The sequence below is a fragment of the Lampetra fluviatilis genome, chromosome 56, assembly GCF_964198595.1.
Source record: "Lampetra fluviatilis chromosome 56, kcLamFluv1.1, whole genome shotgun sequence".
NCBI lineage: Eukaryota > Metazoa > Chordata > Hyperoartia > Petromyzontiformes > Petromyzontidae > Lampetra > Lampetra fluviatilis.
The window spans coordinates 2,304,811-2,317,540 of record NC_136330.1 but is presented as its reverse complement, the minus strand read 5'-3'; the positions used below and the strand labels follow the sequence as shown (position 1 = coordinate 2,317,540).

Here is a 12,730-nt window from a genome sequence, read left to right as displayed (position 1 = left end):
TGATTGCATTGCACCATTAAGCAATTGGTAATTAAATATAATATTTTTGTCCTAAAAAGTGTAAAATTTTGTAATTTTTTTTTTCACGAACATTAATTGTCACGCACAACAAGTCTGTGTGGAAAATGTCAGCTCGATTGGATCACGGGAAGTGGGTTAAAACACGACCGAAAGATTTGCACGGTCCTAAGCAAGCAAGCGAACTTAATATAAAGAATTTAAAAAATGAGCTTCCTGGAAGTGTTTCAAGGTCGTAAGCACGAACCGAGAGCTTTATGGTCAGCGTTAGGGCTGGAGCCAGTATCGGCATTCGGGCTAGCGTCCGTCCAGGGTTTACGGCTATTGTTCGGGCTGGTGTTTGTACCGAGATGCTAGAGCAGTGGTTCTTAAAGCTTTACTTACTACAGACTTGTACCCCTTTGTTTCTTAATCGTACATAATTTAAAAATGTTAATGAACACGTAAGTTGGATGATATAATGTAAATTTCGATTTAAAGCTTTCGTGACTGCAGGGATTCATCTTCTTGGTTCTTTCGGTAAAGTCACGTAGAAGGGAAATAATAAAATAATAGAAAATACAACATAACTTAATACAAATAAAAATAAATTAATTTTATTATGTTGTGAGAATTGTATTTTATTATGTTTTATTTTTACTATTTCCCTTCTACGTGACTTTACCGAAACAACCAAGAAGAATGAAATAATGTAGTTGTACTGACGTGCTCGGGCTTACTATGTGTTCGATAATTTACCTTCTAAAAAGAAACTGCAATATCTCGCACCCCCAGGGGGTGCGTGCACTCCAGGTAAAGAGCCACCGTGCTAGACCATCCAATAGATTGCGTTGGGTAAGTTTCGATTTAAAGCTTTCGCGTGACTGCAGGGATTCATCTTCTTGGTTCTTTCGGTAAAGTCACGTAGAATGGAATAAATAATAAAATAAATAACAAAAAATCTTTTATTCTTATTATTTCCATTCTACGTGACTTTACCGAAAGAACCAAGAAGATGCGTTGGATAATTTTAGGAGCTAGACTCGGGTGCAACGGAGCGCACAATTAGATCCCATAAAAGCCACCCGCAGATTGTTATGCGCTAAAACCGCTCGTTTCTGCAGACCCTCAAAAGTTGTTCGAGTGACCAGGAGATTCACCAAACTTCTTTACACGCGGCACCGACAGTTTGACCGTGAATTCAAATCGAGTGTCTGATCGCCTGCCACAGGACGGAGTTCAATTTCAAACAGAGCCGGAGCGCGTAGAGGTGAATCCTGTGTGAAAAATGAAGTTCTCAGACATAACGAGACTTTCAAATATAAACATGTAAATAAATCACAAAATTGTCCGCAACACAAAATAAATGTTTAGAAAACGTTTATTGTTGACGCCACACACACACACACACCCTGGTCGTCAAGTGTATTCAATTGCGTACATATTGCAATGTGGCAGGTACAAAACATGCTCGCATCACCGCACACCACACGCACACTCACTCCCCTTGCTCCCTTTGCGCCCGTTCACTTATCATTCTGCAGCAAGGTCTCTCGTTTTACTCATGAAAGGGGGCGGGGGGGGGGCCGAGTTCTCAACGTTGCCTCCACGAATTTCAAACAAAAATCAGTCGTGGCGCGGGCACGGGGGGGGGGGGGGGCAGTAGGGTATATAAAAAACACCTCCCCCACCCGCCTTCATTTAGTTCCGTCTCAAGCGTCGTCGGCATGACGCCCACATTAGCTGAACATCGAACGCCGACCGGTGCCGTGGGGGGCTGTGCAGGTCCACGTGACTTCTCCGTGCCGCACGGACTCGTCACGTGGACCGCGCGCCGGCCCCGAGATTCTGGGGGCGCGGGGCGGTCGACAGCCTGCGGGCCTCGGAGCCGAACGGGAACCGGCGGCGCTTCGCGAGACGTTGTTTATGAACGAGTCTCGTAGTCACCGCGTGCTTTGTGGCTCTTGAAATATTGGAGGTTTTTTTTTAAATATAGAATTAACAAGAAATGCCTCTCCGGTTGCGTAACGCACCCGCAGCTCCCATGAACACCCCTGCACAACAGCAAGAAGACGACGACCCAGAAAAAATGTTTGGTTTATTTCAAAGCGAACGAAGTTCCCGCTCGCTGTGAGTTGGCGAATTCTCGTCCGCTGCACCCAGGGGTCAGGCAAACAACTCCCCAGCCGAGGAGCCATCCGTGGTGACGACTCCCCCCACTCCTCTCAAACTCCAGGCTCACAAGTTGCCCCCCGTGTCATCTACCTCTGACCCGAAATCCTCGCTCCCTCACCCCCCTCGACAAATCATGCCGGCTGTGTCACTCCAGCATCTTGAGTTTCAAGCGCAACGAGACGCTAATAAGTCCATTTGGAATCTACCGTTTAAAACACGCGTCAAGGTCCCAGCTGTACATTTGTTTTTTGTTATCAGACTTTTTACAATGGGGCTTTTGCTGACGTTACGAGTCACTGGCCGTGACATCCCGCAGCCTCCACCCCCCCTCGAGGAGGGCTTTTTGGGGGGGGGGGGGGGGTGGATGTTGCACCACCGAAGCTCGTCCCTTTGAGCGAGCTGGCGGGTGAGAATCAACAACCACGGAGTCGGCCACCAATGAAACCGCACGCAGCCAGAGCTCAACAAAAGTCGCCCTCAACTGCCGCGCGCAACGGGTGGCAACGCGGGGTGCGTTTAACAATCATCAGGTGCGTGCGGCATGTAATGACGTTTGCGTTTCAATGGGGAGGAGGAGGAGGGGGGGTGAAGACTGGTAAACAAAGGTTTTACTCTTCTTGGTTCTTTCGGTAAAGTCACGTAGAAGGGAAATAATAAAAATAAAACATAATAAAATAATTCTCACGACGTTTCGGCCACAACGCAAGCAGCCGTCCTCAGGTGAAGAACAGGTCTGTCGTAAAGACAGCGTCTGAAAGCTTGGCAGCGTATATTTAAACTGAGTAGGAGGGGGATAAATATACGCTGCCAAGCCTGGTGGTGCCCATTCAGACGCTGTCTTTCCGACAGACCTGTTCACCTGAGGACGGCTGCTTGCGTTGTGGCCGAAACGTCGTGAGAATTATTTTATTGGTTTATTTGTATTATTTTATTATTTCCCTTCTACGTGACTTTACCGAAAGAACCAAGAAGATGAATCCCTACAGACACGAAAGCTTTAAATCGAAAGGTTTTACTGTGCCGAGACAAGGATTGGCGGTTGTGGAACCTTGCATGAAGGCACCGAACCAAGCGACGCGAGCGTCGACAGCCTGGACAGGAAGGAGGCAGCTGCTCCCTGCCCGGGGTGCACAGCGCACTCCACTCGGCTGCCCCTGCAGCCTCGACAAGAGCGCTGCGCTACAGGGGACGGCGCTCTCCCCGGGGCCGGACGATGTTCAGTTTCTCATGAATAGTGGCCGCAGAGGTCGATTCGATGAAACGTCATTGCTTCTTGGCAAGACTTTTCTCGACGGCACTCACGACTTGACATTTAAAAAATCAACTCCACGAAACAACATTTTCCGATCTTAAAATGTCTAAAAATAAAAAAAAGTAGCGGCGGAACGGACCGACTCGAAGAAGCGATTCGCCAGCTGATATTACTCCTGCCTACAATGCGGTGAAGGGTCACGTGATGCAATCACAACATAAAGCAGTGGTCTTCATTCATTTTCAGAAGGTGGGGGGGGGGTTGCACTTTCGCCGATGAAACATCATCAGTGTGACGGGCCGCCACGCATTTGAATCCAATTGGGGGTTTGCCAGCAGCACGATGATGATGGGTGGTGTTTTCACTTTGTGTATAATTACTGTGGGGGCAAGTGCTGCTAGCGAGTAAGACCTATGATGGCCGGCAGGGCACACGAGGGGACGGGTGTGCCAACACCACGCACGGCCGCCTTTGTCTCCCCACCAGGTATTCATTTGAGGCCGAGTCGACCTAGAGGAGGCCCAGGACTGGTTCAGATAATAGCTGTCGTGGCTGTGACGGTTCCACCTGAAGACGGAGGCTTGTGTTGCTTCCGAAACGTCGTGAATTTTTTAATTTGTTTTATTTTACTTTTATTAATTAAAATTTTGTACCTACGTGACTTTACCGAAAAAACCTAAGAGTATGAATCCTTGCAGTCACGAAAGCTTCAAATCTAGAATCGTCAATGGCGTTGGTGGCCGTGAGCGGGAATCGAACTCGGGTTGCCGAGCTCGAAGCGCAGCGCACGAACCGCTACACCACCGCTCCCCGCAATGAAGAACACTGCTCTATACCAACGGAACATTTGACTCTTACACGGGCAACAGGAACAGACGTGTCGCGAGTTTAAGAATCGAACATTCAACGTCGATGAAGCGATGCATCGTGACACCGATATTAAAGTGTTTTTTGTCGTTGTTGTTGCCTTGGCGCATTGTGGACTACGAGCGAGTTTGGAGCCAATTGGGTGCACCGAACAAATCGTCTGCGCCTGCCAGAGGAGGGCTTAGTCCTGGGGAAGACACAATTTATATCGGCACAATACTTTCAACATGAGGCTTGGCAACAGAGAATCTTGTAGATACATCAACGTACCATATGAAGACCGCAACATGGGCAGAAACGGTAAAATAGAAATATGCATCACAAGACAAAGATCTCCCGTGTAGCCTTAACAGGCTGTTGGGGCAAGTGCTGTTAGCGAGTAGCACCTATGAAGACCGGAATGGCACACGACGGGGTGAGAGGCCAGCACCATGCCCGGTCGCCTTTGTCTCCCTAGTGGCGGTCTACACACTGCACCAGGTACTCATGTGAGGCTAAGCAGACCTAGGGGAAGCCCAGGACCGGTTCAGATAATCGCCAATGGTGTTGCCGGATTCATTGTGCAGCGCGCTAACCGCTACACATATGTGCGCGTGCACACAACACACACGTCCATGTGCCTGCCTTCTATGTCAGCAGAACATTGTGAACCACAACCACCAGCATGGCTACGATTCGTTTCAATGGGGTACATTACTAAAAATTCTCAAATCATAAAAAGCAACACAAATCACAAACGCAGCGTGGAGTATAACAACACAATTATAACATCGACTACATTAACATTGGCAGCTCTCGCTTTAGAACACGCGCACGCGGAATTCACCCACGGGGGGGGGGGGGGGGGGGGGAATGATATTCGATTGCATCCCACACAAGAGTAAAAACACGCCGACACAAAAGAAGATTCGAGCCCTCCCGTGGGTTGCCCTTGTTCGGAGATAACGCGGCGCTAAGATCAGAGCGCAAACGCACGGGCCGTGCATTTCCCGAGTGCGAGACGACGACTTATTTTTCTTTCTTATGGCAAGGGGTGGGGTGGGTTGGGGGGGGAAACCCCAGCAACGTCTTGTGCGTGTGGATACTGAGATTATGGGGCCATTCGAGAGGCTCTCTGGCTGCTCGGTGGATTAAGGCTGGCAAGGGTCACACTCGGTACGCAAAGGATGTAGCCCCCCCCCCACCACCACCACCACCACAGCGATGACGAGGTGAATGCTTGGGGCACGGTTTCGTTGTTGCAATTTACTTGTGCGTCTCGTTTCACCCACCCAAAGGAGCTCGTACTGGTTCTCTCTCTCTCTCGTGTGTCTGTGCAGTCCACAAGGCCCCCCGACGTGTCCCGAGGGAGCACACCACAAACCAGAGGTCGCAACTGGGTACCCGATACCCGTACCCTACCCGATACCCGGCTACCCGGCCGGGTACGGGTAGCCGTTTGCGACCCTGGTGCGGCCGGGTACGGGTACGGGTAGGCCGTGAGTCACTGGTGAGTAACCGTGTCCCTGGTGCGGCCGGGTACGGGTAAGGAATCAAAACCCGTTTGCGACCTCTGCCACAAACTAGCACGCAATCACCAAATAAATCCCAGGACGTCAACTCTCAGACCCACGGGTCGACTACAAAGACCCCCCCCCCTCGCTGCCCCCTCCTCCAGCCATGTAGCCTGAACAGACTGTTGGGGCAAGTGCTGTGAGCGAGCACCTATGAAGGCCGGCACGGCACACGAGGGGGTGGGTGGCCACCACCACGTCCGGCTACCTTCATCTCCCCCCAATGGCAATGCTTACACACCGCACACTCATTTGAGGCTGAGTCGACCTGGGGAAGGGGCCCAAGACCGGTTCAGATAATCTTCACCGGTGTTGGCCGTGAGCGGGAATCGAACTCGGGTTGCCGGCTTTAAAGCGCAGTGCGCTCACCGCTACACGACGGCTCGCTAACACGCACACGGCACAGGAGCCGACGAGCGTGCGTTTGTGTCCTGCGCACGAGAATCTAAATTAGTCGATTAACCAAACGCGCAGCCTATACACAGGTGACACTCATCACAGGTCTCGGTGGTGGGGGGGGGGGGGGCAATCGATCGCCCATTGCCCTCCCCCCTTGGATCGACGCCGATGGCCGAGCACCGCGCACATCGGCCGTGTTGCACACAACGCAGTGGGGGGGGGGGGGGGGGTCCATGAGGAGGAGGTGTGAGGAGGAGGGGGGGAGCCATCGGCGTCACGGCGCGGGTTTTTGACGGAAGACGAAAACTGCTTTGGCAAAGATAACTTTTGCTCCATGACACGGGTGTGTTTGAGGCAGGAATCGCATCGGATATTCTTAACGGTACCGAGAGCCAGACTCTGGACACAAACACAATGTCCAGACTGACAAGCAACACGAGACAATATACTAAACTTTTTATTTTACCCACCGAGCTATTTAACTTTTTTTCACAAGCGATCTGGCCACAAATGATAGCTCAACTAAGTGGCTTATCGTGTGGAAATGTGTAGCGGCCAAATACTCGAAAGGCGTGTTTTTAAATGTGAAGGGGAAAAAAACCAGAGGACACGGAGAAAAATCCACGCGACCACGGGGAGAACTTGAAAACTCAAAATGTACAGCAGGCGTCAGGGTTGAGATCGACCCACGATCTCCTGCGTACCATGCGAGGTAGTTAACATCTCGCCACTGCGGTGTACAGCGTCCGTCGATTACAAGTGTAATCAATCACCTTGGTAGTTGACCACTGTTAGTGCACACGTACGGGAAGTGATATCAGATTCAATAATTGGACGAAACTCGGATAAAGATGAACGTGTACAAACCCGAGTCAATGTTTGAAGGGAACACCATTTGAAGCGTTATCGTCATAATTTGAGACATTCATGGATGGGAATGTCTGGATCATGTGGTGCTCACACAATGACCCGCTTAACGGTGCCACTACATCACAGCTTTGGCCAAAACACAGCGACGCAAACAGCACATCGAGCAAAGTTCGGTCTCATTAACTTTCACAAGCACAGCCGGGGGTGGGGGGGGGGGTAAGCCTGTCGGAACCGGGGCTTGCCAGGTGTTGTAGGCGTGTGGCCGAGGTGTCACCAGGAGGGGATATGGCAGTGCTGGGCCTTTCACCGCTGTCCTCCAAATGAAGCAAAAATCGCCATTAATGGGAACCGGCCAAACATCCTAAAGTAGCGGGACCAGCCTGACATATATTTTTTAAGACTCATTGATTCATAATAGTTTCGATTTAAAGCTTTCGTGACTGCAGGGATTCATCTTCTTGGTTCTTTCGGTAAAGTCACGTAGAAGGGAAATAATAAAATAAAAATAAACGCTGTCTTTCCGACAGACCTGTTCTTCACCTGAGGACGGCTGCTTGCGTTGTGGCCGAAACGTCGTGAGAATTATTTAATTATGTATTATTTTTATTATTTTATTATTTCCCTTCTACGTGACTTTACCGAAAGAACCAAGAAGATTCATAATAGGTTTATTTTGGGGGTTAAATCGCGTAAATATAAAAATGTGTCGTTAAACCCGCCACCACCCGACACAGCCAATTAGTAAGTACAGCACACCAGAGTGTTGGGAGAGCCAAGCCACGTTTACAATCTGAGCACGACGTTTCGCCAGTAATTGCAACTAGCTTCATCAGGCGACAGCCAGATTTGTGAGACTCAGGAAAAGACTCATTGAGGCTCTCAGGAAAACAACTGATGCTACTGTAGTTATTAATTAACATCAATTTACCAGACATCTGCGAAACAAAGATCTTTACAGGTCATCGGATTCCTCCGGTAAACAAATATTCTGACTAAAATACCGATTATTATAGAACGCTTAATCTGGCCTCTCCTTTTTTTCCCCCACACAGCTCCAAACGCGCTCACAACCCACACGGTGATTCTGCAACTGCCCTCCATTGCTGAGACCCTTGGAAAAGCAATTCGGCTTCGCTTTAAAACCCAAAGGGATCACAAAAACATAAACTGCCACGGAGGACGGCAGACAAACCGCCTGCGCAGCAAACGTCAGATGGCGGCGCGCACCGAGCACCGTATTTTTGTAACAGCGACGGATCAAAGTGCTTGATGTATTCTCGGTAAACAGGAGCAGAGGTTCCAATCGTCAGCGGCTCCTATTGGAGAGGCGGGCGGGCGGGGGGTGGGTAGAACCCGCAGTCTTGGAGAGGATGGCATTGATTAGGTGCAGCTTTAACACAAACGATCGTAAAAATCGTAACGGACGGCAGTGATGAACAGTGTTTGTTGCATGGCTGAGGTACGCATCAAGCATGCACGCAGACCTACAAATATGGCTGGTTTTTAGGATAAATTTTGGGATGAAACTCTTACATATATATTTTTACGACATAAATCACCAACATCCCCCCCTTTAACACGTAGGCTTCCAATATCATGATTCATAAGATCGTTTTTTTGGGTCAGATGGTGGAAGTAAATTGTGCTGTAAACCCTCCACCCAACACAGCCAATTAATATAAAGTAGTCACGTGAAGAACAAACGTGCCAATTTTATGACTGCTTCAGCACACCGATGTGGTGTTCGGGAGAGCGATCCACACACACGTAACAATTGGGTACGACGTTTCAGTGCTAGTTTACAACCGGCATGACCATGCACAGTTGACAAAATTGCGAAAAGCATCCACCTCGTAGAAGTTGATACATTTAACACACAGCGCTTTTCGTGACCAACATTATCATTCACAATTGATCGTTTGCGTGACTTTATAAATCGGCTGCGTCGGTTGGAGGAGGGCTCAGGACACATTCGAACTTGCGCGACCAGCCCCAAAAATCGATTATGAATCGACGAACATCCCTCACGTCTCGGGGTGGATAAAGCATTTCTCTTTCGGTCAGCACGGGGAGATCACACGTGGTGCGCCAGAACGACCCGGGAGAGCGGTGCGAGACCATCAACTCACAACGAGTCTCCTCTCATCTGCGATGCTATTATCCGCAGGGCCTAACAGATCTTGCAACTATTCCCATTAACCCAGCGTCGGCGCTCCTCGCCTACCCTCAAGTTAAGAGATAACAGAAAGAAAACGTGTTGTCAGTTCTTAAATTCACCTCCATTCTCCACGGCTTCCTTGGATAAGAAGAGGCCTGCACGACACGGCGAGGGAGTTGGATTCACAAACCACACCCAAGTGGAGAACTCATCCCGACGTTCACGATCATCAGGCACCACACCTGCGGCGCGTTGTCCCGCACGCAGAATCATTCCTGTCGCCTCGCATTTTTTCCAAAGACGTCGCGGTTAAGATAAATTTTTTCTCAGACTACACCACGACTCCTCGGATCCACAATTTTGCTCATCTGCAAACGGGTCCCCCAAGTTCACTGCGGATAAGAGGCACGCAATCGTACTTGTGCGGTCGTTTCACGAGGACGCTCTTACGCAACACGTGCCAGGTGCCCCCCCTTCGTGCTGCGAGGAGCGGCTCTCTGCGCGTTCCCCCCCCCCCCCACCGGCGATCGGTAACGTGAAGGAACGAACTCGTTAAAGGAGATGCTTATATTTTTTGTAGTCGTCGGTGCCTGGGCCGAGACCATCGGCCCACCAGCAGGGAGCAGCTGGAGTGACTGCCTGGACTCACGCCGAGGATTCCCAGCGGTGCGGGCTCAGCACAATCACGCGGCCCTCCCGAGCCCTCCCGAGTATCCAGCCACCAGCGTCGCTAACGCAGCACGGCCGAGACGAGGGTGAGAGCAAAGGGCTTGGACTTGGCGAACGGTTCGGGATCGTGCTCGCAGCAGGACTCGTGTTAAAGAGAGACCGGGCTCGCGAGCTTGGCACGCGCAGCGAGGGGACGGCCGCGCCGCTCGTTAGCGAGAGCAAGTCGCCGGGTGGCACCAGCGACGTGATCCCCGCATCGCTGGTGCCGCATGGCGACCTGCGCCCGTTCGCAAGCGCCCGCCAACGAGCGCTCGTCGCCGCACGGGCACCAGCGACGCGTCGCGCGCAATCTACTCGCAACGGCGTCGTCCCCGCGTAAACTATAAATACCCTGCTCTTCCGTACGCAACATAAAACGATCTCAGTGGTTATTAAATAGAGGCCAATGAAGGGCTGGCGTCGAACTCACAGGTACAAAGAGGACTGACCCTATCAGCCACATAGCTGCACGTTTGCCGAAGGGACCGGAGGCTGTAGATAGGAACACACCGATGGCAGTCGACTGCTGGATATAAAAATATACGCGTTAAAAAAACCGCCTGACGCAGCAGAGACCTTGCCGAAACCGAGTTTACGCTTGTGCGTTCATCCTGACCGGATCTGCTCCGAGTTATGTGCGAGGATCTGTGTCGAACGTATGATTGAACAGCTCATCCGTGTGGCTGCGAAAAAAAAGAGGAAACTGCAAGAACAGAAGAGGGTTGTAGCCTGCGCTAAATTCTGGACCCATAAAAAAAAAACACCAGCCTGAATTAAGGAGCTACGATTGGGCTGCACAGTCTGATAAAAAAAAAAACTGAGACCGCAAGTGAATAAAGAACGTGGGGAATTACAAGCAAAAGCGTTTGTTCACAGCAAGAAACCCGCCCCTAGGCAGCGGCACTCGCACTGCTAAGTGAATCCTGCACACCGCACTGGAGAGTTGTATCAGGAACACAAGGAATCACAACTCGGATTTAAACTTGCTCGGATCCGAACAGGCTTTTAAAAAAAAAAAAGGGGGGTTGTTGGGAACCCACGGCAGGTTTTAATTAAGAGGACTCTGGCCGGCACCAGAGCTCGTTTGCCCGATGTAGGGAACCGGGGCCAACGGCGGGGGAGCGGCACGTCGGCGCATTTCCACGGCGACGCACGTTATCTTCCGGAGCGCAGGAAGTGGGCGAGTTGCAGCTGTCTTCGCTTCAGGTCCACGTGCACGAGAGATGGGCCTCGAGGGTGGCGCCAGCTTACGTTGCTGTCGCTCGAACGTCAATCTGAAGTCGCGGGCGGTTCGTGCGATCGGCCCACCAACGCCTTTAGGGGGCGGAGCTCGCACACGATGTAGAAACCCGAGATTCGTTCCCCTCATGAAGGGCCACGCTTGCTTGGATGCGCAACAACAACAACAAAAGCAACCTCGGTGCGCGATCAACGCGGTCGGCTGGCGACGCCTCGTGTGCGGTACGTTGAACCCGAAGAACCATCTCCTTGCACGTCAGGTTTAGCTGTGCCCAGGTCAGGTCGGATATACTTAAAAGACCTGGTCCTCGCCGTGGCCCCAGTTGAACGCGGGCAACGGGAGGAGGGGGAGGAAGGAGGGGGGGTGTTTGTGTGAATGCGACCTCGGCCTGGATGGCACTGCCCGCGCCGCGTGATCTCCGTGTCTCCGCACTGGCGGCGGTGCGGGAGACGTGACAACCGCGCACCCGGTTAGTCCGAGTCATCGTCCTCGTCGCTGTCTTCTTCGCTATCCTCCTCCTCGTCCTCCTCCTCCTCGTCCTCCTCCTCCTCGTCGCCAAGGAAGGAGAAGGGCGTTGCGTTGCGGGAGCGGCCGCCGCCGCCGGAACGAGGGGCCGCGTCGACCGCCGCCAACGCCAACGTGGCGCCGTCCACCTCGATGTCCAGCGGAGAGGGCAGCCCGTCCAGCCTGCACGCCACGCGGCCAACCACACTCCCGTCTCACCCCAACATGGCCACACCCCGTGTCTAGCCGCGACGCAACGGCTCGGCTCCGGCACACTGGAGCTGAACGGCTCCCATCGGGTCTCGCAAGCGACATGACAGCTCCCTGTTTATACTCTTAGGTTTTTTCGGTAAAGTCACGCAGCACGATTGCTGTATTACTTGATACAGCAAGCGTGCTGTGACGGTTCCACCTGAAGACGGAAGCTTGTGTTGCCTCCAAAACGTCGTGATTTTTTATTTTACTTTTATTAATTTTAATTGTATTTTTTACCTACGTGACTTTACCGAAAAAACCTAAGAGTATAAATCCTTGCAGTCACGAAAGCTTCAAATCTAGAATTAGCTCCCTGTCTAACCGTAAATCAGTGTTCTTCATTGCAAGGCCCGTGGGCCACTGGCAGGCCACTGGTGGCTTTTAGCGAGGTCCGTGACGTGCGGCACCCGACAATACACAAATGGTGAAAACACCCCCCATCATCATCCTTCTGCTGTCAAACCCCCAAAGGTTTCATGTGTGTGGCGGCCCTCACACTGATGATGCCTTATCGGCAAAAGTGGCACCCCCTCTGAAAATTAGTGGAGAACACGGCCATTAACCAACAACTGCCTCTCGTTTATCCCATAACATAAGAGCTCCCCCTCCTTCTGGCTCGAACGTTACCACCCCCTGTTTGTCTACGATGATGTTACCACCTATGGGCAAATCACTCGGAACACGCCCCACCTCTGAATCTCAGCAGGGTTGAGCCTGGATAGTTGCTTCTAAAGCGGGAAATATGGTGTGGG

At 51.4% G+C, this 12,730-nt stretch overlaps 1 protein-coding gene across 2 annotated transcripts in view; it reads right to left on the bottom strand.

The window, feature by feature from the left end:
* Positions 1-2,078: 2,078 nt before the first annotated feature.
* LOC144950071 (transcription factor Dp-1-like) overlaps positions 2,079-12,730 on the bottom strand; it is a 43,893-nt gene continuing 33,241 nt past the window's right edge. For both annotated transcript variants that reach the window (XM_078880077.1, XM_078880078.1), the window contains exon 12: positions 2,079-11,906. In XM_078880077.1, the coding sequence (XP_078736203.1) occupies positions 11,690-11,906 (217 nt within the window). In that variant the 3' untranslated portion in view covers positions 2,079-11,689. The remainder of the gene's footprint in view (positions 11,907-12,730) is intronic.